Below are 27208 nucleotides of genomic sequence, written 5' to 3'. Positions count from 1 at the left end.
ATTGGTTGCTGTAAGCAAATGTCCCTTGTACATCATTGCTGACCTCTGCACTGCCTTATAACATTCCCCAAGTGGTGCAAACCGCAGTGATGTACAATAGCCTATGGCAGTTAATCAGACATTTAGGTTCCTACAATTTAGTGTAGCCATGCTAGTGAAAAGATTATTTCTGATTGGATGCTTGGGCTTCTGTATACTGCTCTTTGGCCTTATTAAATAAAGGCAACTGTGTCTGTGTCATGAATTGCAATATGCTGGGGTGAGACTGATTGAACTATAATAAATAAAGTAGGGAATATAAAAAGTATTAATCTGACATTATAACTATTTTACATTAATTACATAACATAGTACTGAAATAAATTATACCCTTTCAATGGCAAAATATATAATTTTGGCCTAGTTAACCAGACCTTTCAACTGTCCCGATTTGAGTACAAATTTTTTGAGGTTTAGGAAAAATAGGTGTGGTATGCCCATATATGGGTATCTTGGGCAAAATAGATGGAGCTCGGGGGCAAAAATCGGGCTGATCTTCCAGTGCTTTGATTTTGTAGAACCATTGTTAGGTATATATTAACCAAGAAATTACAACATAAAGTATTACAACAATCAAGTAGTAGGTAAAATAAATATATCAGCCAAATGAATTCCTCTTAAAGACATGGGAAACCAACCAAGCCTCAAACCTCCTTCTAAGATGCAGCTTCCTGGGATTTTGGGGCTGATTCATTAAAACTGGAGCAAATGCGGAGCTGCTGTCCTTCGCAAGCAGTAACATTTTATCTTTCAAATGAGCAATGGGACCTAATTGTTAAAACTTTAGCAGAGAATAATTAAACTGTTTTCCACAGTTTTTCAATTTTTTTTCCTGTATGCCACAAGATATGACTTTCGGGATTGAGTTAGGAAGTGTTTAAAGCAGTTTTAGGCTTCATCTCCACTGGCGTTTTTACAGCCACTTTTTTTAGCCTTTTTTACAGCTTAAAAACGCCTGTCCATGTTTATTCTGTAAACAAAAAATATATATTTTTTTTTTTGTGAGCTGGAGCTCAAAAACGCCACGGTAGCGTTTTTGAGCGTTTTCGCGCGTTTTTGAGCATTTTTAATGTCTGGCATTTTAACAGCTCTATTGCTGGAGCCACAGAACGCCCTGGTCCCGCATTTTTTTACAGCTCAAAAACGCCTATGCCATTTGCAGCTCAACGCCTATGTGGGCATGATGCCATAGAATAACATGGACAGGCGTTTTTAAGCTGTAAAAAACGCTCAGAAAAGTGGCTGTAAAAACGCCAGTGGAAATGAAGCCTTAGATTTTTTATTGGGGTCTTTTTTCCCACTTGGGGGGGATTTCCTTTTGTTACTAGGACATGAAGGGGGATTTCCTCAATCCGGCCAGCTTGAAAGTCTTGAAAGATGACCTAACATTTTCCAGTGTTTTGTCTGTAGTGGGGTTTTAATCTGACAAGTGAAACGGGATTGGTTGCTGTAGCCAACGTTTCCCCTTTTCATAACTCAGCCCCATTGTATTGTATTGGCCTCTGTGGTCATCATCTCCAATTTTACTCCAGTTTTCCTAAATTAGTCCCAGCGAGTTCCAAACTGACCTTCTCTCATTTTGGTCTTCTTTGGAATCTAAACCCCCGACCTGTAATAAATAACAGACTGGTATAATGTTAGGCTGAATTGTAATTGCTGGAACTACCGTTTCTTAACAGGATTCTCTCCTGCCTCTATTTGGTAGGTCATTGCCTTTGCAGCCTGTCTGAATACAACACAAATCTCCGGCCAGACGCAAGACCTGCGCACTCACAAACATGGTGGCAGATCTCACCATATAAATAGTTGCTGGCTCTCAGGAGGTTAGAGACAGAACATTAAATTTTCCTCCTTGCACCCTGTTCTCCTCCCCTCACCGCACTGCCTTATGCTTACCCCCACAGCAGCCACAGTGTTCCCCGCACCAGTGGCACGCCCGTAGTGGGATGTAGCAGCACATGCAGGGGACCACGAGGGACAAGGCTACCAGGGCAGCCCAGCGTATGCAAAAGTGGGGGTGCCCTGGGTCGCAGGAGCAGGGGTCCGAATACTCGCCTTCTGAGTCTGACATGCAGTGGTACAGTAAGCTCTCAGCACACCACATGCAGGAAAGCTGGTAGACACAACGCCCTATGGGGTCAGGAGCGTCCTGGCACTGCCCTCTACCATTCTCTTCGCTGCTGAACACGTCCCTGCAATACACGCAGCGGGCAGTGGCTGTGTCCTCCTCTCCTGCCATGTGAGAGTGTTCTTTAGACTTAGGAGACGGAGTGCCATGAATCCTACAGGAAGGAGAGGCTCTAGGGTCCTTCAAAGGCCCCTCACTTTCCGCTGTCGTTGTGCCCACCACTGCTGGAAAATGCCTATCCTTGGCTTTGCTCCCGCTGGCTTTTTGGAAGTGAACGCGCAGGTCAGACTTGGGTTGCTCAGGCCGCTGAAGAGCGGCACGTCTGTAATCTTCGTACCCCTTCGACACCCACAGGTCTTTGCAAGGGTTGATGCTTTCCAGCTCTTCCTCGTCATGGAACGACAGGCGCTGCAGAGGCTGTGACTGAAAGATTGGAAATGTTATAATGTGACACTATATAATGTGAAAAAGTTAAAGTAAACCTTTCCATTCCCAGGAAATACACAGTTGTTTAACCTTAAAGTGGATGTAAACCCCAATTTTTTTTTTTTTTTTTTGATGTCACAATGTAGGGTATAATATTTCCTATTATCTGTGCCCAGTCTTGCCACACAGAGTTAATCCAGCTCTGAGCAATCCTCTTTTATTGTTCAGTGAAATAAAACAGACTTACAGAGAAAAACCTTAGTCCGTTCCGCCCCCTTGCTGTGAGTGACAGGTTATTTACATATCTCATGCACTAGCCTGAGACAGAGGCACATCCTGTGTAAAAAGTTCACAATTCACATTCCTCTGCCCTCCTCTCCCTTCCATTTCTCCCAGGATTAATGGCATTTGCTGTGTTTTGACTGGATGTTTCTCATCATGGGGTGTGGTCCACAGTTCAGTGTGACGAGGGAATGCATGTATATTGCAGTGAAAACACAGAACAGAAAGCAGAATATACACAGACAAGTGATCTGATTTAGGTTAGATGTATCTAGTGAGAGCTGGGCAGAGGAGAAGCTCGAGTGATCTGATTGTTATATTGCAGTGTGTGTGTGTCTGAGGTCACCTGATCACAGTTGCAACATCAGGTTATTTACATATCTCATGCACTAGCCTGGAGACATGCATTATTTTTTCATTCCCACCCCCACTCCTTTTCCAAAGCCATGTGGTTACTTTTCTGGATTTTGACTGGATGTTAGGCATCATAGCAGAATTTAGTGTAAGGAATACACAAGAGAAAATGCATGTTGACAAGGGGAGTGTTGAAGGGGGCGGGGAGTCTACTGACATCATGACACCACCCACAAAGCTCGAGACTCTGGAGAATCTGCAGTTTTTTGGGTCTCATAACAGACAGAGGGGAGACATTTGACAGGTAAGTATACATGCAGGAAGCATGTATATCCTTATAGATCAGCACTATGGCAGTAGTTTAGAAAGGATGAGAGTGGCTTTACATCCACTTTAAAGTGTAAGTTCACCTTTTCAGAAAAAAATGCAAGCGCACATGTGTCCTGAAAGCGCTGCAGAATGAAGAGGGAAAAGAGTGGGGATTTCAAATCCCTGGACTTCTGCACCAGCTGTGTGAGCACTGAGAGTTCATCATCCACTGAGGTACTGTAAGTACAGTGGGGCCCAGAGGGTTGGGAAGGGTGTAGGGGTCAATTTTGTGAACTAACCCTTTTAAGAGGTAAAGTACTTGCCCAACAATGTTTATAAAGCACACTCCTGACCACTTTATACTCAACTCTCCAGCGTTTTCCCATTGTTCCTTCTTCTGTGATGGGCACTGAAAAACATTTGGTACTTCCAGGTATGAGGGAACATGTGACCTCTTCCCACGATGCAGTGCTTGAGCCTCATGTGACATCATTGCTCCCTCTGAGGCCTCGTACACACGACCGAGAAACTCGGCGAACGAAACACATCGTTTTGCTCGTCGAGTTCCTTGTGAAGCCGTCGAGAAACCCGACAAGCCAATTTTCTCCATTCCCATCAAGGAAATAGAGAACATGCTCTCTTTTTGGCTCGTTGAGTTTCTCGACAGTTTCCTCGACGAAAATGTACACATGACCGGTTTCCTCGGCAAAAAAATATCTCCCAGCAAGTTTCTTGCTGGTTTTTGCCGAGAAACTCGGTCGTGTGTACGAGGCCTGAGCCTCTGACAACAGCTGACACCTGATATTTTGGCAGTGGTTGTGATGCAGGATAGGGTAGTGTGGCAGTGCTGTAGTGGTGAGTATAAAGTGGTCGAGGGGTAGGCTTTACACAGACACTGTAAATGGGCAAAGTAATAGTGTGTCTTTAACCACTTGCCGACCTCCTCATGTACATATACGTCAGCAGAATGGCACGGACAGGCACATGTACGTACCTGTACGTCCTCTGCTTGACGTGGGTCGGGGATCCGATCGGGACCCCCCCCCGGTACATGCGGCGGTTGGTAAGCCTCGGGGAGTGATCCGGGACGACGGCGCGCGTTTCTAGCTGCTCCGTCGCGATCGCTCGCCGGAGCTGAAGAACGGGGAGAGCCGTATGTAAACATGGCTTCCCCGTGCTTCACTATGGCGGCGCATCGATCGAGTGATCCCTTTTATTAGGGAGACTCGATCGATGATGTCAGTCCTACAGCCACACCCCCCTACAGTTGTAAACACACACTAGGTGAACCCTAACTGTTACAGCGCCCTCTGTGTTTAACTCCCAAACTGCAACTGTCATTTTCAAAATAAACAATGCAATTTAAATGCATTTTTTGCTGTGAAAATGACAATGGTCCCAAAAATGTGTCAAAATTGTCCGAAGTGTCCGCCATAATGTCGCAGTCACGAAAAAAATTGCTGACGCCGCCATTAGTAGTAAAAAAAAAAAAAAAAAACAATAAAACTATCCCCTATTTTGTAAACGCTATAAATTTTGCGCAAACCAACCGATAAACGATTATTGCGATTTTTTTTACCAAAAATAGGTAGAAGAATACGTATCGGCCTAAACTGAGGAAAAAAAAAATGTATATATGTTTTTGGGGGATATTTATTATAGCAAAAAGTAAAAAATATTGAATTTTTTTCAAAATTGTCGCTCTATTTTTGTTTATAGCGCAAAAACTAAAAACCACAGATGTGATCAAATACCACCAAAAGAAAGCTCTATTTGTGGGGAAAAAAGGACGCCAATTTTGTTTGGGAGCCACGTCGCACGACCACGCAATTGTCTGTTAAAGCGACGCAGTCCCGAACTGTAAAAACACCTTGGGTCTTTAGGCAGCATATTGGTCCGGTCCTTAAGTGGTTAATATTGGGCTATATATGTGTACTATACCACACCTAATATCAATTAACCACCTGCATCCGGTTATGCAGGCTTATGAACTTCTAGAAAACTTTGCATAAAAAACAGGGATTCTTGGTTTGTTATATTACAACACATGTTCAAGCTGCTCAGCTGTATCAAAATGATCCTCTCCAGCCAGTCCCTACTATACTAGTAAAATGCCAAAAACCTATACGTACAGTATTCCACAAAAGTGAGCACACCCCTCACATTTTTGTAAATATTTTATTATATCTTTTTATGGGAACAACACTAAAGAAATTACACTTTGCTACAATGTAAAGTAGTGAAATGTTGCTGTCCCCTCAAAATAACTCAACACACAGCTATGGGAACACAAGTGAGTACACCCCTAAGTGAAAATGTCCAAATTAGGGCCATTAGTAATTTTCCCTATCCGGTATCATGTGGCTCGTTAGTGTAACAAGGTCCCAGGTGTGAATGTGGAGCGGGTGTGATAAATTTGGTGTTATCGTTCTCACTCTCTTATACTGGTCACTAGAAGTTCAACATGGCACCTCATGGCAAAGAACTCTCTGAGGATCTGAAAAAAGAATTGTTGCTCTACATAAAGATGGCCTAGGCTGTAAGAAGATTGCCAAGACCCTGAAACTGAGCTGTAGCACGGTGGCCAAGACCATACAGCAGTTTACCAGGACAGGTTCCACTCAGAACAGGGCTCGCCATGGTCGACCAAGGAAGTTGAGTGCATGTGCTCAGCATCATATCCAGAGGTTGTCATCCCAGAAGGACCCCTCTTCTAAAGATGATGCACAAGAAAGCCCGCAAACAGTTTGCTGAAGACAAGCAGACTAAGGACATGGATTACTGGAACCATGTCCTGTGGTCTGATGAGAACAAGATAAACTTTTTTTGGTTCACATGGTGTCAAGCGTGTGTGGCGGCAACCAGGAGAGGAGTACAAAGACAAGTGTGTCTTGCTTATAGTCAAGCATGGTGGTGGGAGTGTCATGGTCTGGGGCCGCATGAGTGCTGCCGGCACTGGGGAGCTACAGTTCATTGCGGGAACCATGAATGCCAACATGTACTGTGACATACTGAAGCAGAGCATGATCCCCCTTCCTTCGGAGACTGGGCCGCAGGGCAGTATTCCAACATGATAAAGACCCCAAACACACCTCCAAGATGACCACTGCCTTGCTAAAGAACCTGAGGGTAAAGGTGATGGACTGGCCAAGCATGTCTCCAGACCTAAACCCTATTGAGCATCTGTGGGGCATCCTCAAACAGAAGGTGGAGGAGCGCAAGGTCTCTAACATCCACCAGCTCTGTGATGTCTCCATGAAGGAGTGGAAGAGGACTCCTGTGGCAACCTGTGAAACTGTGGTGAACTCCATGCCCAAGAGGGTTAAGGCAGTGCTGGAAAATGGTGGCCACACAAAATATTGACACTTTGGGCCCAATTTGGACATTTTCACTTAGGGGTGTACTCACTTTTGTTGTCAGCGGTTTAAACATTAATGGCTGTTTGTTGAGTTATTTTGAGGGGACAGCAAATTTACACTGTTATACAAGCTGTACACTCACTACTTTACATTGTAGCAAAGTGTAATTTCTTCAGTGTTGTCACATGAAAAGATAGGTGTACTCACTTTTGTGATTTACTCTACAAAGCATACGTTGGTAGACAGATAGAGCAAATTTACAAACACAGGATAAGACCCTACACTATCTTAACTAAAATATGAAAAACAAAGTTGGTTCTGCCTTAAAATGTCAGTTAATGTCTTGCTACAAGATGACATAAAACCAGCCATAGACCAATCGAAACCAAACTAGCTGGATTTCGATCCATATATGGGTAGGCTGGTTGTACAGAAGTTGATCTCTCAATCAACTTCTGTACAACCAGCCAGTTGGAAACTTTCCACTCAATCAGCTTTGCCGGTTATAGCTGGTGGTGCTGATGTGTGTAGTTTAACCACATCCATACCAGCCCATTGTAAAATGACGTCCACAAAGGACCTCTAACGATCCGCGTGGACGTCATATGACGTCCTGGGCTTTGTGGGGGGATATCTGAATGATGCCTGCAGCTAGAGGCATCATTCAGATATCCTTCTCTTCTGCCGGCGATTCTGCACAACGTAAGAACGATCCCGTGCCATCGGGGCCCCGGAGAACGAATCGTCCGGCGCTGGCAGGAAGCATAGAGATGACTGGTGACCAGATGGTCACCAGTCATCTCTATGACCGTCGGAGGACCCGGGCGCGATGTGATGACGTCACGGCCGGGTCCCCGTAAGTAAACAAAGCCGCAATTGCGGCTGCTAAGCAACAGTAAACATGAGATCGGTGAATTTTTTTTCACCGATTTCATGCTTTCCAGCCTGAAGGAGAGATGTGGGGTCTTATTGACCCCGCATCTCTCCATAAAGAGGACCTGTCACACACATTCCTATTACAAGGGATGTTTACATTCCTTGTAATAGTAATAAAAGTGATAATAAAAAAAATAAAATAAAAAAAAAAAGTGTAAAAAAATAAATAAATATGTAAAAAAAAAAAAAAGAAATAAACATTTTTTTTTTTAACGCCCCTGTCCCCAGTAGCTCTCGCGCAGAAGCGAACGCACACGCAAGTCTCGCCGACATATGTAAACGCTGTTTAAACCACACATGTGAGGTAATGCCGCGTGCGTTAGAGTGCCAGCAACAATTCTAGCTCTAGATCTCCTCTGTAAATCTAAACTGGTAACCTGTAAAAAATTTCAAAGCGTTGCCTATGGAGATTTTTAAGTACCGAAGTTTGGCGCCATTCCATGAGTGTGCGCAATTTTAAAGCGTGACATGTTAGGTATCTATTTACTCGGTGTAACATCATCTTTCATATTTTACAAAAAAATTGGGCTAACTTTACTGTTTTGTTATTTTTTTAATTCATGAAACAATTTTTTTCAAAAAAAAAGGCGTTTGAAAAATTATTGCGCAAATACTGTGCAAGATAAAACGTTGCAATGACCGTCGTTTTATTCCCTAGGCTGTCTGCTAAAAAACATATATAATGTTTGGGGGTTCTGCGTAATTTTCTAGCAAAAAAATTATGATTTGTACATGTAGGAGAGACGTGCCAGAATAGGCCTGGTATGGATGTGTGTATAACAGCCCTGTATGGAAGTGGTTAATGGCGGGGGAAGATTCCCTGCTGTTGGAATACAATAGTTTAGCAGGAGGGATTCCCATATCAACATCAAGCATGTGGATGGGCGAGATTATTTATTTTCTTTCAACCGACCTGCTGGTTGAATAAAAGAAAATGAACTATGTATGGCTTGCGTCTGTATTGGCACAACAATCTGCGCAGAGACATACCTGTGTTGTGGGACTAACTGATGGACCAGAGGTAAAACCGAACTCTTCGGAAACAGGCGATCTCACATAGCAGCTGGAAGATGACTCGCTAGTGACAATGGTGATATGTTTTGGTAACATTTCCTTCCGGCTGTTAGAAGATGATTCACTGTCTGTATGGAGCTGGTAAAGTAGAGGTCAAAAAACAAGAGGTAAATATATCAGTAGAGGACAGAAGAGTAGTGACATTGAGCTATATTTCATAGATTTCACTGTGATTTCTTGAAAATGGAAATTGTAAGAACCCCTGTCTGGTTATTTTTCCTTTGCTGTCTGTATCCTGTTGAGGAGATTTAACTTTATTTCTAAAGACACAACAGGAAGTGAGAGAACATTTCTTCAAAGTGAGGGAAAATCCCCTCTAAAGCCCTGTACACACGACCAAACATGTATGCTGAAACTGGTCCGCGGGCCAGTTTCAGCAGACATGTTCGGTCGTGTGTAGGCGCGAGCGGGCCGAATTCCAGCAAACATTTGCCCGCCGGGCCTTTTCCCAGCAGACAAATATTCCTGGACGTGTTTTAAAACCGTCCGCTGGAATCCTGCCCGCTCGGACATGTACGGTCGTCAGTACAGACCTACCGTACATGTCCGAGCGCCCGCCGTCCCTCGCATGCGTCGAATGACTTTGACGCATGCGTGGAAGCCTTTAAATGGCAGGCCCGCCCACGTCGCCGCGTCATCGTCGCGGCGACGACGCGGACACGCCCCGCATAGTGTTTACGCGCGGACTTCTGTACGATGGTTAGTACAACCATCGTACAGAAGCCCTCTGGCAGGCATGTACGGTGAAAACGGTCCGACGGACCGCTTTCATCGTACATGTTTGCTCGTTAGTACCCGGCCTAAGACAGATTCAACTATAACAGGTTTAGGGCCAGATTCACGTATCTGGGCATATCTTTATTTGGGCGTAGCGTATCCTATTTACGCTACGCCGCCGCAACTTAGACAGGCAAGTGCAGTATTCACAAAGCACTTGCTCCGTAAGTTGCGGCGGCGTAGCGTAAATGGACCAGCGTAAGCCCACGTAATTCAAGTTTGGAAGAGGTGGGCGTGTTGCATTCAAATGAGCCGTGACCCCACGTAAATGACGCGTCTAACGAACGGCGCATGCTCAGTATCACGTCGAATTTTTACGCCCTAAGATACGCCAGGCCCAATGCCTGTGAAGTGAAAGTAACTTACACACAGCCCCATTTACGTACGACTTATGTAAACAACGTAAAAAGATACGCTTGCCGATGTCCATACTTTGCATTGGCTGCGCCTCATATAGCAGGGGTAACTTTACGCCGGACGTAAGCCTAACGTAAACGGCGTATCGGGCGCAAGTACGTTTGAGAATTGGCGTATCTACCTAATTTACATATTCAACGCGTAAATCTACGGAAGCGCCCCTTACGGCCAGCGTAAATATGCACCCAAGATACGACGGCATAGGAGACTTACGCCGCTCGTATCTTGGCCAAATCTATGCGTAACTGATTCTAAGAATCAGGCGCATACATACGACGGCTCGCATTCGGACTTACGACGGTGTACGTGGAGATACGCCGTGTTAAGTCCTTTGAGAATCTGGCCCATAATCTTTAAAAGGTTTCCCCTGACCTCCTCTGTTCCAGCGACAACCATACCATTTTGGGCTTCCAAGACGTGAGTATACACTTGTGCCAGTATTTAATTCTGTTGTCAGCAAAACTACTGTATATATGATATCTCCACTCAAAAGACTCCACACTCCACTCTTTAACGCGCTGCACCATGAGAGCTTGCTCACAAGGATAAGGTGGTGAAACATATTAAGAAATTGTGTTTTTCTTGGGTGGAGACATCATGTATTCAGTAGTTGTCATGGTTATGCAGTAATGTTTGTCTGTCAGCTTACCTCTCCATGTGCTGATTAAGGGACCAGCCACTCTCACCTGGCTGCTTAAGTAATCTCTCCTCTAAGCTTGGCTCCACCCCAGACCCTATCAGGGAACTATGTATTAACCTGTGCACTGCAAGCCAGCCATGCTGATCAACATTGTTTGTTAGCTTTCGTGTGTGTCTTTCTGTATCTTCTACTTTTGATTCCAGTTTCCGATCTTGGCTTGTTCTCGAATATACCCTGCCTGCTTGTGACCCTGACCTCTGGCGTGTTTATTCTTGTCTACTAGTCGCTCTGACCTTTGGCTTATCCCCTTACTATCCTCCTGTAGCCTAATGTGAGCGTGAGCTGGGAGACTCTGGGGCCAGTCCATCCTCACCACTAGAGGCTCTGGTGAACACCCGCTGTCTCTTAGACTCCGCGCCCTGGGGAGTCTTATGCTTTAGCTCCCTGTGGGATCTGTGTTGGTTCTCCAGTGAACCTGCCTTCTTTAACCACCCAGAGTTCCATCCGCAGTAGTCAGCCGTAGGGTCCACTACCGTATCGGTACACTCCTGACCTCAACGGTGTGCATCTGTCACCTGGACTCAGGTGACCTGACAGTAGTTTTGCTAAAAACAGAATAAAATACTAGGATGAACGTATTGGCCTATAGAGTGCGACTCTTGTATTCTTCCATCTTGGAAAGTTGAGTGGAGATGGGTTACAGGAGCCGAAACCTGGATTGTTAGGAGGTGACAGGAGGTAGGGTCTGGAGCAGTGCAGTGGATTTGACTATGTTTTTACTAATATGGGCTTGTCATTACTTTCTGTCCCACTGAAAATCGTTTTTGGGACAAACAGAGTGAGTGAATCTCTCCAGAAGAGATACACACAGTGATGAATGGTGATGGGTTCTAAGGCTTCCCCACTCTATTCAAAACTAACAAAAATGTATTAACTTAGTGCTTGTGAATTATATAAGGAACCTTCTTTTCTATTGCTCTTGCATTGATTTATTTGATTGGGCACTAAAACTAGAGTGGAAATGTTATTCAAATTTCCACTTCACATGAATCAACAACAAGAATGTCATCACTTCCGAATCGTATTATTTTAAATAAAAAGCACCTCTTTGTTTGCAATAAATAAAGATGCTGCTCCATCATGAGATCTACGTCTTTGGCAGCCTTGATCACGTGGTCTCTGGTAAACATGGGGCATTGTCATGCGCCACATCATTGGGGACTCTGTAGAGTCTATTGCCTTGAATAAGAGATGGCAGCAGATGAGGTTCTATCATACTACTCTACAAAAAAAAAATCTGTTGGAGATTTTATCTTACTTTCTATGTAGGGAAACTATTGTCACCATTAAGTAAGTAGTAAGGAAAAATCCCACTAATTGAGCCCCAGTTATGAGTAAAACCTGACAGGGGTCCTGAACTTTGCTCACTCTATTTAAAATGAAAAAAAAAAAAAATTGTTTTCGTACTCACTTTCTTGGAGTTTGAGTGACACAGAGACAATTGGGTTATACTACCACCTATACAAGGATTTAGACCATGGCACACAAAAAAAACAGTGACCAGCCCATTATAACCGCTCCCATTCACAGTATGCCTCAGTTTTGTAGAAAAGTAATGCCAAAGTAAGATCATATACATAGAGAGGTGAAACCCGTGTCCCTCGATGAACTCTAATGCCGTGTACACACGGTCGGAATTTCCGACAACAAATGTTCGATGTGAGCTTGTTGTCGGAAAATCTGACCGTGTGTATGCTCCATCGGACATTTGCTGTCGGAATTTCCGATAACAAATGTTTGAGAGCTGGTTCTCAATTTTTCCGACAACAAAAGTTCTTGTCGGAAATTCCAATCGTCTGTAGCCAATTCCGACACACAACAATCCTACACATGCTCGAAATCAATTTGACGTATCCTCGGAATCATTGAACTTAATTTTTCTCGGCTCGTCGTAGTGTTGTACGTGAACGCGTTTTTGACGTTCGGAATTTCCGACAACATTTGTGTGACCGTGTGTATGCAAGACAAGTTTGAGCGAACAATCCGTCGGGAAAAAAAATCCACGGTTTTGATGTCGGAATGTCTGATCGTGTGTACGCGGCATAAGAGATAGATTTTACAGTAAGTACAAAAATCCAGATTTCTTTCTCATTCATTGAGGGATCCAAGATTCAGAGACAACTGGCATCCAAAAGCAGTCCAACTGAAGGGTGGGCAACAAAAACACTAATGCCGCACACACGATTGGAAATTCCAACAAGAAAACCGTGGATTTTTTCTGACGGAATGTTGGCTCAAACTGTTGCATACACACGGTCACACAAATCTTGTCGGAAATTCCGACCGTCAAGAACGGGGTGACGTACAAGACGTATGACGAGCCGAGATCAATAAAGTTAAATAGGCAGTTTGGCTCTTCTGCTTGATTCTAAGCATGCATGTTTTTTTTTGCGCTTCTGAATTGCATATAGATGAGCAGATTTTCCTATAGGAACTTTTTCCGTCTGAAAAAGAGAGCACCTGCTCTCAATCTTTTGTTGCCGGAAATTCCGACAGCAAAAGTCCGATGGAGCATATACACGGCGGAATTTCCGACCAAAAGCTCACATCGGACTTTTCTTGTCGGAATTTCCGATCGTGTGAACGCCGCATGACAGGCAGATAACAACAAAAACAGAACTAGGGGCTGCCTGAAGTACCTTACGCCCAAAGCTTGCATCAGATAAGACCTTGTAAAACTTGGACAACTTGTGGGCTGAAGACCTGGTTGCAGCCTTCCAAATCTGAGAAACAGCTGCAGGACCTGTTGCCACCTGCAAAACTAATTTGTGAGGCAGCAAAAGGACAGGCATATATGCGTCACTGGGCGGCCAATGCTGAGAGTTGGTTGGCTAAAAAACACAGTACACTGAGGTATGGAAAGGACCCCCAATGCAGAGCCCAGTGCCCTAAGACACATTCCAGGCTACCCCACAATTGTCCAGTCCATATGCAATCAGGAGAGAGAGAGAGAGAGAGAGACAGAGACAGAGAGACAGAGACAGAGAGACAGAGACAGAGAGAGAGAGAGACACAGAGACAGAGAGAGAGACAGAGAGAGAGAGAGAGAGACAAGAGAGAGAGAGAGAGAGAGAGAGACAAGAGAGAGAGAGAGACAAGAGAGAGAGAGAGAGAGACACAGAGACAGAGAGAGAGACAGAGAGAGACAGAGAGAGACACAGAGAGAGAGAGAGACAGACAGACAGACAGAGAGAGAGAGAGAGAGAGAGAGAGAGAGAGAAGGGAAATGTTGACTGAAGAAAAAAACTAATTGTGAATAAAATAAAAATGGCTATGGCTAGTAAAAACAGCTAAATGTTTCTCATCAGTAAAAAGATACCCATCCAACTCAGGCTTGCTGGGAGTGGGAGGAGTTATACAGGACTGGTCACTGATTTATTTATTTTTTGCCACTGTCCTAGTCCACTTGTAGGTATGAGTATAACACAAGCAATTAAGTTAACTTCTGGCACTACTCCCCAATCGCAGATATAATAAGGGCAAGAGCACTCATCACTCACCGTGCCTGACAAGAGGTCTCCAGTCTGCACACAAAAGTCCTCCAAGGTTAGGTGAAGTCGGCAACAAAGTAAGTACCGTATTTATCGGCGTATACCGCGCACTTTTTTGCACTGAAAATCAGGGCAAAATCGTAGGTGCGCGGTATACGCAGATACCTGCTTTCCCGCGCCGAGTTTGAATACTGCGATGACATATACCGAGCGCAGTACACTCGTGTATTGTCGGGCAGTCTCGGCTCCTCCCGCGCTGAGGTCCTGGACGTACAGGACGTCAGCGCGAGAGTAGCCGAGCCTGCCCGACAATACACGAGTGTACTGCGCTCTGTATATGTCGGCGCAGTATTCAAACTCGGCGCGGGAAACGAGCGGGGAGGACGCCGCAGAAGGACGCCGGACCCGACGAAGAGGACACCCGAAGCCGCAGACAGACGCCGGACCCGACGAGGCCACCGATGGACGCTGCGCAAGACACCAAAACTGTAAGTACAAAAAAAAAAATTTCCACAGGAATTTGGGGCAACTTTAGGGGTGCGCGCTATACGCAGGAGCGCGCTATACCCCAATAAATACGGTATTAATAAAATCAATCTTTATTCAATCCAAAGGAGTGCATACTTTCCAAAATGGACTATGATTAAGGCCCTGGTGGGCTGAAACATGTCAGTTGGCTCCATTTTGGAACGCATGTACTCCTTTGGATTAAATAAAGATTGATTTTATTAATACTCACATTGTTGCCGACTTCACCTTACCTATGAGTATAACCCAGTTGTCTCTGAATCCTGTGTCCTTCAATGAATGAATAGGAAATAAGTTTTACCCGGCTTTAATTCACATCCATTCAGGTCAGCAGCTGCACTACATAAACAATAATAAATCTAAAAGAGATTATACAGTAAATTATAACAAATGTGGTTAGCTTCTTTTGAAAAATAAATTCTATGCCTAATGGGTTTGCTAATTATCTAAAGAACAGGTGTCAAACACAAGGCCCGCGGGCCGAATCTGGCCCTCCAGGCCATTTCATGTGGCCCTCGCACCTCCAGCCCTCCTCCTGGTCCTTCTTCAGACCCTGTACTTTCTGCTTTCAAGCAATGCATCCAGCTTGTTCCCAGCAGCAGCATAAGGAAAGGGGGTACACTGTGATGTAAGTGGGGTGGGGGACTCAACTTCTGATGGTGGGGTGGCTCTTGACAGCTAATGTGAGGGGAGGGGATGCGCTGGACATCTAATCTTACAGATGCAACCGGCCCTTTTGAGGAAAATCATAATGCCGATGTGGCCAACGATGAAATTGAGTTTGACACCCCTGATCTAAAGCAATGGTCTCCAAACTGCGGCCGAGGACCGGATGTGGCCCTCTGCCTGCCTTTTTCTGGCCCTTTGGGCACTATTCCTCCCACTGATACAAGACACTATTCTGCCACCTGCCACCAACAATGGGGCATCATTTCTTCCACTGACACCAAAAATGGGGTACTATTCCTCCCTATGATACCAAGGACAGGGCACTGTTCCTCCCCCTAATACCAAAAGTGGCAATGCTTACTCCCACTGATGCCAGGAATATTTCCACTCCTGCTTTTGACCATAGTCCGGCCCTACTAGAGTCTGAAGGACAATAAACCGGCCCTTTGTTTAGAATGTTTGGAGACCCCTGATCTAAAGGACTAACATCATTGACTTGATACAAACACTGACTTAAAGTGGAACTTTATTCTTTCAACATTGACTACTTTTAATCCATATGCTGCTAGCATTAGTATATAGATAGGAAGGTAAAATATATTTACATGTTTTAACCTTTTTTTTTTTTTACATTTGTTCAGTTACTTTATGGTTTCCAGTCCTAGGCAAACCATTTGATACATCCCAGGAGTCTTGAGAAGGGAAGATGGGGTTTTCTCAGCTAAGCACACCCTCCTACATGCATGCCTGAGCTATGGGGAAATGGATTCCAAGAAGTAAATGCTACATGAATCATCTGCCCTTACTCAAGATGGTAATAGCTAGAAATGCTAGAGGGTGTTTTTCAAAGTAATTTCTCAGCAAAAAAAAAAGCACAATGGATGAAGAAGTTTACATTGAATATCAAAGATGAATTAAATCACAATTTTGGTGCTTGAAAGCAGTGTAGTTTCACTTTAAATATTCTGGGGAATAAGAGTGGCATAACTGAGATCAAGCTTTTCAAAAAGGAACTAAGCAGACTATTAGGTACATGGCCAGTGCCATACTTAGGGTGGGGTGGTAAGTGGGGTCTGCCCTAAGGTACACAGCTGCATAGTACAATGTGAAGGTAGGCACAGTTGGGCACAGTGATATTCTGCCTGATGGTTTCTGCACAGGGCTGGACAAGGCATGGCGCGCACACATTCCAATTTCCAGCTCTAGAGCTATGGTGGCATTGTTGGGTGGAGGGATCTGTTGCTCGACAGTATCTGCATAGTTCTGGTGGTGATATCACAGCATTAGTTGCTCTTTTTGGTATGTAGTGCACCTTTAAGCGCCTTTTACTCAATAGCTGGGATAACGTGGATATATAAATGTTACCTGCCACACAAGACCAGGTACGGTGGTTGAGGGCGCAATGCTATTCTTTGGCAATAGAAACTAGTTTTATATATGGTATTTTCTTATATACTTACTGGCATGACATCCTCCAAAGCTTGCGCTTCTTCCCGAGAGGTAGAGGATGATGATGAGGATGTTGAATGTGACAGAGAGCCTATGGTGAGAGAAGATAGATTTATCACAAGTTGGCTTTTGGATGTACATTGACAAATAAGCTAGGCCCAGTTTGAGGCCTGTATAGATGCCCTCTGGTCCTTGGATCGCCCCCTTCTAGACACTACTCATATTCACATCTGCTGCCAGGTTGAACCATTAGGTAATGTTCCAGCGCCCCTTTATGGTAAGGTGACCAGATTTTTAAAATGAAATCCGGGGACATATTTTTTCTTTACTAGTACTGGCAACAATCAGCGACTCTCTGCCCGTCGTCGCCCGCCTCTCAAGTCTTACTCTTCGGGCCCCGGCTACTACTGGATGGCGAGCGGAGGAAGATCACTCTGCCAAGGAAGGCAAGGAGATAGGCAGGCGGCTGGCCAGGATTTAAGCCAAGGCAGAAGGACATGCGAGCGGAGCTGAATGGTCATGCGCTCGAAACTGAAGAAATATTCCCTCCGCTCCGACCAGCACATGATCATCAGAAAGGGGCACAGATAATGGGAAAAATACAACCCCCCTATGCTAGTAGGCACAGCGGAGCGGGGGTGTGTAATTCAATTTTTTTTATTTTAATTCTGCACTGACTGTCTTTGAAATTGCCCCTGCCCCCTATTAAATCCAATCTGGGGACAAAACCAGGGACAGACTTGGTCTGGGTACAGTGTCCTCAATCCGGGGACTGTCCCCTGAAACTGGGGATGTCTGGTCACCCTACTTTATGGTAAGGCACTTCTGATCTGTTTTCAATACAAAATCCCTTAATTATATTCCCATATTTCCCATGTTTCCCTTTCAGCCTGTTTGAACTGCATTTTCTGAGTACCTTCTGGCAGGATTAAAGTCTCTTGTCCCTCAATTTGTGCTATGCTACCTTCCTGTACCTAGTGCACGAAACCGGAGTGTGGGTATATAATGATTTCATAGGAATAATAACCACAATAAATGGATTTAGTGTGTTATTAACATATCTGTCACCCTTTTGAACAGCATCGGAAATGTAGGCATCCCTGGTGTTCAAAATGTCAGCAACCATGTGAATTGTAGGGAAGCAAGGTGCAAGAAATTGGGTGACTAAATATTAGAAGTGCTGTAGAAGTAGGCTGTACCTTTTGTCTATTTTAAGGGTCCTTTTTTTTACATCTAAATGGAGAGCACCTTTAAACACAACTTTATCATATTTGTTTCACTAAATATTATTTAACACCTAGATGTCAGCTCTTGTGTATCTATTTTACCCTGACAGCATGGCACCAACAATAAGGAGACCATTGTGAATATAATAAAGCCATATGAAGTGAGGTTCTTTTTGAATTTTTCCTTAACTTTATAACCAACCTTCTACGAGTTCCTCCATGGCAGCTTGCACACTCCTCTCAAATGTTACAGCATCCGCCGGACTCTGAAAGGTCAGCCCAAACTTGTTCTCCTCGACTTTCCAATGATGGAAGATGGGGTTGGCTTTATTGTACACTAGGCCCTTCTTTAGGACACACTCGAGGATAGTCTGAAAAAAGGGAAACATGGACAAAACTCATCTCCCACTCACTTTTCTATATTTATTCTCGAGATTAAAGTTTCTGAACAAAGGGACAGTTATTTGTCCTTCATACTTTAGGGTGCCGGACTGTGGACTGTGTAACAAAATGCCCTTGCCATGGGAGTTTCAGGCTTGGTGGTAACACATTACATACAGGGCTCAAGTCCTGCGGGAACGCGTGGGAACGTAGTTCCTGCACTTTTTTCACAACAGGAATGCAGTTCCCTTTGCAGGACTAGAGTAGCCGAGAGCAGCCGAGCCGCCCGAGCCAATCCTTCACTAAGCGGCGATGCCCAGCTCGAGTTATTGTCAGGGGCAGGCGAACCTTAGTAATCCTTTATGTTACTGGCCGCTTCCTGTATATGAATTTATCAGGTAGTGTGCGGGTATTCTGTCACTTCCTCAATGCCGCAATGTCTCCTGGGAGCTTTTGTCATTGTTCCCAGGAGACATTGCGGAGGTCTGCCGCGAGTTATCGCAGGATTTAGAAAGAACTTGCGGTTTAGTAATTATGCATATGAGCGTATCCATTTTCTTTTTTTTTGGTGGGGGAGTGGATCTTGGGTGGGAGTTCCCAGACTTTTTTCCCCAGGACTTGACCCCTGATTACATACCATAGCACATGTGGTGAACAGGAGGAGGAATAGTACCCCATCATTGGTATTAGTGGGAGGAATAGTGCTCCATCGTTGGTGTCAGGGGGGGCATAGGGGTTTATTTACTAAAACTAGAGAGTGCAAAATCTGGTGCAGCTGGGCATGGTAGCAAATCAGTTTCTAACTTCAAAACAAAAACTGGAAGATGATTGGTTTCTATGCAAAGCTGCACCAGATTCTTCACTCTCCAGTTTTAGTAAACCAGCCTAATGCCGCGTACACACGATCATTTTTCGGGTTGTAAAAAATGACGTTTTTAAAAAATGTCATTTAAAACTATCGTGTGTGGGCTTCAGAGCATTTTTCGGGTTCTGAAAAACGTTTTTTTTTTCGAACATGCTCTATTTTTTAACGACGTTTTAAACAATGTCGTTTTTCGGGTTGTAAAAAATGGTCGTGTGTGGGCTTTAATGACGGGAAAAACCTGCGCATGCTCAGAAGCAAGTTATGAGACGGGAGCGCTCGTTCTGGAAAACTACCGTTCATAATGGAGTAAGCACATTCATCACGCTGTAACAGACAGAAAAGCGCGAATCGTCTTTTACAAACACAAAATCAGCAAAAGCAGCCCCAAGGCTATAGTGCCGTTGTAAGTGTTGTACGTCACCGTGCTTTGCTAGAGCATTTTTTTTTTCACTATCGTGTGTAGGCAACGTCGTTTTAATGATGAAGTTGAAAAAAACATTGTTTTTTACAACCCGAAAAAGGATCGTGTGTACGTGGCATTAGTGTCTCAGATCATTGGGATGAATAGTGCCCCAAGGGCGTTTTGTCTTAGGAAATATCATCAAGAGGCTTGTAGGGACCAGCAAACCATGTGCTATGGGAGCACCTGTGTGCACGCGCTCCCAAGCCAGGCTCTGCACATCCATACACACACACACAGCACCAGTAAGCCACGCCACTACTCCCTCCTCACAGAGGAGCCTATGGCTCTTGCTGCTCTCTGTGTCTTCTTTAAAAAACAGGAAAGGTGAGAAGCGGTGCTGCAGCTGAGATAACACTTGAACGGTGATAGGTGTCAAGTAAAGCCCTAAAGCTCTGTACACATGGGCAGAATGTCGGCAGACAGTTTCCGGTTCAAAAAATACCAGCCGACATCCTGCCCCTGTGTATGTCAGACGTGCATGCTGGAAAATCAGCAGCCGACCAACTCCCGATCAGCACTCTTAGCCAATGGCAGAGAACACTGATCGGAGGGTCAGTCGGAGTGTCAGAATAGAACAGTTTAGCGGAAAAGATTTCTGGGCTAACCCCACATGGTTAGTACAGCGGCCCCCGACGGGAGCTGTCAGTTTTTTTTGCAGTACTCTCAGCAGGGTTCTATGTACCACTGTGATGGCCAGTCCCACCACAAGGTCCAAAAGGCAGACCAGAATGGACAAGGGTATAGGAGTCGTAACCTCCAAAATAAGTTGAGTGACACCCATCCAAAATTGTTGAACTAAACATTAATGCCAGAAGATAGGTTAAAAATTAGCAGGGTTAAAGGTACAACTCCAGTATGGAGGAAAAGGTACAACTTCGCAGGAAGAGACTGATAAATACCAGTTAATTTGGCAACCATAAAGTAAATTCTGTGAACTTTAGAACCACTTTAAATCAGCTGTTGAAGGTGCTTACAAAACTGAGGCTTTACTATTACCTTAAGGCTTAAGTTGCATGAATAACATGTTTAACAGGCATACATTGTATATAATGAGTATACGTACAGCCTGGTCTCGCAGCCTTTCCCCTCGGATAAGGTAGTCTCGTTGGTGAGAGGTGTCTGGTCGCCGAACCTTGCAGATCATTACATGGCTGAGACCTCCTCCTCCCATTGGCACCCAGCCCCCACTAGAGTCGTCTCTGGACATCACGACTGCTCGAACTCTCGCGATGTAACTACAACAGTAAAGGAAAAAGACAAAAATTATTAGAGGGGCAGTTTTTCTATTATTATTATACAGGATTTCTATAGCGCCAACAGTTTGCGCAGCGCTTTACAACATCAGGGAAGACAGTATAGTTACAATACAATTCAATACAGGAGGGATTTTCATTTGCATTTGCTGATTTATAACTGAAAACGGATCTCACTATCTGCTTTCTGCTATACACAACAGCATTTTGTGGCCCATTCATAAAGTGTAGGCTGCAGTATTAGGCCTGCAGTACTTCATACAGTTCTCTCCTTAACAAAGCAGAGAGATCTGAGATTAATAGTCTGATGTGACAAAACTGGGCTCTTCTCCTAAGACAGGTATTTGCACCCACTTCCGGGAACAACTTGTGCGGCAGACACGCCCCTACCCGCACCCCCCCCCCCCCGCTGTCTTCTGGGAAATACACTGTTCTCAGGAGAGAGCGGGAACCAGTGACGGCGCGGCGCACTACTCGCGCATGCGGCGGGTGCAGCCGAGGGACCAGTGATTGCTCGTCCTCGGCTGACGACATCACGGGAGCGCTGGATAGGTAAGTGTCCATTTTTTAAAAGTCAGCAGCTGCAGTATTTGTAGCTGCTGGCTTTTAAAAAAAAATTGCCGGAACCTCCGATTTAAGCTTTAGTAGATGTCCCATGCCTACCTCCCAAACTTCAGCTGGGTAAACTTTACACAGGGAGAATACACTTGGGGCTCTATGTATAAAAAAAATAGCTTTGTGAATGTTTTAGCATTTACACAAAAGTCACAAATATTACCCATAATGTTTGTAATATGTGTAAAATTTCAGTTTCTATTTGCTGCCTTTTACAGGGCGAATGTAACACCCCAAACATTCAATTTTTACATTAAGAGTACAATCATAAGTATAGAACATGTCCTACACATCGCCCTTGGGGCATCAGTATATATGGCGAATACAAAACATATAAAAATGTCACACAAGAGCATTGGACAAGCAACAGGATACATTCTACATAGCAGACAAATGATAATGTGTTTCAAAAAAGGAACCCACCAAGGGTCCACGGAATCTAAAGAATAATGTTTGCACAGAAAGCAAAGTATTCTCTCAGAAATTGAGGTAGAGAGCTATTACCAGTGGCCCAGATTCAGGTAGCCTTGCGCTTTTTTTGCGTAGGTGCAGGGCACCGTTTTTGCCCTGCGCCCCCGCAAATTTTCTGCGCTACACGCGATTCACGGAGCAGTAGCTCCGTAAATTGCGTGGGCGCTCCGGCAAAATGCCCGGCGTAAGCGTGCGCAATTTAAATGATCCCGTAGGGGGCGCGAATCATTTAAATTAGGCGCGTTCCCGCGCCAAGCGTAGTGCGCATGCTCCGTCGGGAAACTTTCACGAATCACTTACGCAAACTACGTAGATTTTAAATTTCGCGACGCGGGAACGACGGGTATATGTAACATTGGCTGCCCCTGCTAATAGCAGGGGCAGCCTTACGCGAAAACCATCGTACGCAAACGGCGTAAACTGCGTACGCAGGGCTCGCGTAACGTTGTGAATCGGCATTAGTATGCAATTTGCATACTATACGCAGAGCACAACGGGAACACCACCTAGCGGCCATCGCAAGAATGCAGCCTAAGATATGCGGGCATAAGAGCCTTATGCCACGCATATCTTAGGCTGCAGTCGGCGTAACGAGGTTCCTGAATCAGGGGCATTTGTTACGCCGGCGCAAGTAAGCAATTGCGCTGCGTAACTATGGTTACGCAGGCGCAATTGCTCTCTGAATCCGGGCCAGTGTTACTATGTTCTCCATTATTATTATTTAATCCAAAAACGACAGCCCAAATAGGAAGTTTGGAATTCCCCTACCCCACTCACTAACCAAAGTTTATGAAGATGGGGCTTGTACGTAGTGAACCCATGGATCTGAAACTCTTTTAAATTTGGCTTGTTTGTCCAGTAGTATACTGACCAATATTTTGTTTAACATAATTCAATTGAGTTTACACTTCATAATGGATATCTCTACAACCGGGGTCTACCAGGCAGCCCCAATAGATATTTTAGCTGACAAAAACATGTAAAACAATCACCAATTGTGTGTGTTTGGGAATTTTATCTATAGATTCATTTAGGAGAGCTACTGGTGTTTTTTTTAGGATAATAATGATGGTTACTGAGAATATTAGAGTGTGCACTCTCTTCCAGAAGTGCCTAACCTTGTTACAGGTCCACCAGGAATTATACATCGAGTCCACCTGGCCACAACCTCTAAAGCACCTAGGAAGCTTCACCTTATAATTTATTATAATTTTTTTAACTCTTCATTTTATCAAATGTTATTGTATACAAATAAATATGTTTTCCCTTCCAATAAAGATATACATTGACATATTTTGTTTCCAATACCTTATCTACCCTTCTCCTCCCTCTCCCCCCCTCCGACCCATTCCCTCCCTTTCTTCCATCATCCCTCTCCCTTGGGCACTTCTTTCTCCTCTTCTCTAAATACTCTTTATCTAGTTATAGTTCTTTGGTAATTTAAACTTTTACCACTTTTCCCATCTCTTAGAAAATCCCTTTCTAGTATCTTCATAACTATGTCTTAGGTCTTCATATTATATACTGTATTTATCGGGGTATTGCGCGCTCCGGCGTATAGCGCGCACCCCTAAAGTGGACCCGCATTCCTGTGGAATTTTTTTTTTTTGTACTTACAGTTTTGGTGTCTTGCGCGGCATCCATCGGCGGTCTCGTCGGGTCCGGCGTCCATCTGCGGCTTCGGATGTCCTCTTCGTCGGGTCCGGCGTCCTCCCCGCTTGTTTCCTGCGCCGAGTTTGAATACTGCGCCGGCATATACCAAGCGCAGTACACTCGTGTATAGTTGGGCAGGCTCGGCTACTCTCGCGCTCACGTCCTGTACGTCCAGGACGTGAGCGCGAGAGGAGCCGAGACTGCCCGAATATACACGAGTGTACTGCGCTCAGTATATGCTGGCGCAGTATTCAAAATTGGACGCGGGAAAGCGGGTATCGGCGTATATCGCACACCCACGATTTTGCCCTGAGGGCAAAATGTGTGCGGTATACGCAGATAAATACGGTATGTCTTCTATATTGTCAAACCACTCTCTGATTTTTGGGCTTTATACTTCTTTCCATTTCCTCGGTATCAAGCTTTTTGCGGCATTCATCATATGTACTACCTTTGAGTTTCTATATTCCTTTATCGGGATATCTACCCCAAGAAATAGACATGTCCATGGTTCCTCAGGTAGGTCTATGTTAGTAATCTCTTTGATATAACTTAATATTTCCTTCCAATAGGTTCTAATCTTTGGGCACCCCCACCATATATGGGCCATGGTTCCCGTTTGTTTACATCCCGGCCAAAACTCAGTTGTTTGTCTTATTTGATACTTCCCTAGTATATCTGGGGTTCTATACCACCAGGTTACACACTTAAAGTTCATTTCCACCATCCCATTATTTACTGATGATCCATATACTAGTTTCAGGATTTTTCCCACTTCTTGGTTCTTGCCCCGTTTCCCCAGTTCCCTCTCCCAGTTTTTAGAAATGAGGGGACTTCCAGCTCTTCTACTTCCATTAGGGTTTTATATATCCGGGATATATTCCCACATGTTTTTTCGATGGTACATAATTGCTCTATTCATCTAAGAGCATCTCCGTTTCACCTTATAATTAACCTCTATTAAATGGACATTCAAAAGGCCTTTATGAGTTCTGGAAGTCCAAGTATTTCAATCCCTCCCTGTGATCTCTGTTTACAGTTATCTTTCCCAAGATAGCCTAAATGAAAGCTTGCAAGGTGTGCTAACAAACTATTTAAAATATTTATATACAGTAGTAGCGATATGCCACCTCTCTGGGTCATCCTTTGAAAGCATCTATTTTTTAAGGCAGTTTGATCTCTGATGTCCTCTTTTACTTTGAAATTAAGTAAGAAAATTAGTAATTTGACATAAGCGAAAGAATTCCAAATATGGCATTTGCAGTTGTTGGAAAAAGTATCCTGGATGCCTTCGAGCTTAAGATAGTGCCCGATGTGGTATAGTCCCTTATTTATCCACCATTTAAACTGAAGAGGCAGTAGCCCAGGGGGGAACTCTGTGTTGTTAAAAAATGCATGTGTTGGGGGAAATAATTTGCACAAGGAATCCCATAAATGCAGTGAATGTGATAAAGAGGGGTATAAGATGGCCTGACCTTAAGAGGTCAATAGGGAGAGGTCAACGAGCTTGTGCTTCCAGTGAGGTCTAGTCCTGTTAATAAGAAAAGGAGTACATTTGGAATAATTGAGTTTGTTGGGCTGCTCTATGGGCCAGATTCACAAACGAGATACGACGGCGTATCTACTGATACGCCGTCGTATCTCTGTTTCTAACTATGCGACTGATTCATAGAATCAGTTACGCATAGCTAGCCCTGAGATCCGACAGGTGTAATGGACTTACACTGTCGGATCTTAGGATGCAGTACCGCGGCCGCCGCTGGGGGGAGTTCGTCATAAACCAGCGTCAGGTATGCAAATTAGCACTTACAGAGATCCACAAAGCTTTTTCGCTTCGTTAAGTCGCCGTAAGTGTTAGTTTGCCATCGCAAAGATAGAGTACCTTTTACAAAGTGTAAAGTTAGTACACCATGTAAAAGTGTACCCGTCCCGGATTTAGGATACACCGCCGCAAATTTACAGGTAAGTACTTTGTGGATCGGGCACTAACTTGGAAAAATTGCGGCGGTGTAACTTAAATCGGAAAAGTTAAGTTGCGCCCGGGCTACGTGAATCTGGCCCTATATTATTTGTGAAAATCCAGAATCCCTAGACCACCAGAGTCCTTAAGTGTATATTGCATGCAGTGTGTGAATCTACACCCCCTGGGACCCCCGATACATTTTAGTAGTCGAGATTTGACGTTTCTAGAAATCAGTTATAGGGATTTGAACAAGCAAAGTTTAAAAATAATATAAAACTTTAAACAATACCACCATTTTTAACATTTTGCCAAGCCAGGAAAGGGAACTTGTTGACCATATCTCTACCTCCTTTAAAAGTTTGACAAATAATGGAGGATAATTTGTACGATACAAGATGTTGTGAGGTTCATTTGATGCCCAAATAAGGTATAGAAAGCTGTTGCCAAGAAAATAAATATTGAGCCCCAAATCCCGAATATCTAATCATCTAAGGTAACATTAAGGGCCTCTGACTTGTCTACGTTAACCTTAAGGCATGATACATAGACTGCCTCCGTCTCATCTCATTGGTTAGGGCAAGCCAGCTTGACAGCTGAAACGTTCCCCTTTTCCCTCCTAGCAGGCCAACTTCAAAAGGGAGGTGGGGCTTTGGAAACACGTAGTGGTCCGCGTCCGCCCCCTCCTGTCACGGTTCTCATTTCAGTCAGTAGTATGAGCAGGGTTTACAGACGCCGCCAGTCTTGCATCTCACAGGGGGTCCTTGCTTGTGCCGTGCAGCTGATCATCTGTCCAACCAGACTGCTGTGAGCTGTTTGTGCACCATCCATATCAGCCACCAGAGTAGGTTGCAAGATTCTCAGATGTAAGTGTGTCTTATAATAAAGTGTTGTTTATATCCTACACTAATCTGGTGCCCTGCTGTTCTTCCTTTGCATGTCCATGAGAGATTCCTCCAAGGTCTACTCGCAAGGAGCTGCCGGATTGTGTGCATCCATTTACTTAATCAGTTTTTACATCTGCCATGGACTTATGGACTGTTCCAATTTCACTGTTTTCTAGAGTACCAATTGTTCTTGTATGCTATACAAGTCTCTACAATCATTATAACTTCAAAGAGATGCAGCAATTCCATTAAATTTGGAAGAATGGTGTAAGGAGAGGTAATGAACAGAAGCAAATCATCAGCAGTAAGAGCACATTTATGGTGCCGGCCCCCACTTTCAATACCTAATATATCTGGGTTGCTGCAAATCGCAATAGCCAAAGAACTTTCTAACACTATGATAATTAAAAGTGGTGATAGCGAACACCCTTGCCTGGTGCCTGATGCAATGTTAATAGGGTTCAATTTATAACCTTTCATTAGCATTTGAGCCAAA

General features: G+C 44.3%; 1 protein-coding gene across 1 annotated transcript in view; it reads right to left on the bottom strand.

The window, feature by feature from the left end:
* Positions 1–1237: 1237 nt before the first annotated feature.
* The window catches only part of SPRED3 (sprouty related EVH1 domain containing 3), a 48158-nt gene continuing 22187 nt past the window's right edge, over positions 1238–27208 (bottom strand). Inside the window, exons 2-6 of the mRNA XM_040323291.1 lie at positions 20937–21108; positions 18367–18535; positions 16950–17029; positions 8824–8985; positions 1238–2590 (exon numbers count right to left, since the gene is read on the bottom strand). Coding sequence (XP_040179225.1) covers positions 1913–2590; positions 8824–8985; positions 16950–17029; positions 18367–18535; positions 20937–21108 — 1261 coding nt within the window. The 3' untranslated portion in view covers positions 1238–1912. The remainder of the gene's footprint in view (positions 2591–8823; positions 8986–16949; positions 17030–18366; positions 18536–20936; positions 21109–27208) is intronic.

This window comes from Rana temporaria, chromosome 9, assembly GCF_905171775.1.
Source record: "Rana temporaria chromosome 9, aRanTem1.1, whole genome shotgun sequence".
Lineage (NCBI taxonomy): Eukaryota > Metazoa > Chordata > Amphibia > Anura > Ranidae > Rana > Rana temporaria.
The sequence above is the reverse complement of the archived record's forward strand: the minus strand, read 5'-3'. Positions and strand labels throughout refer to the sequence as shown.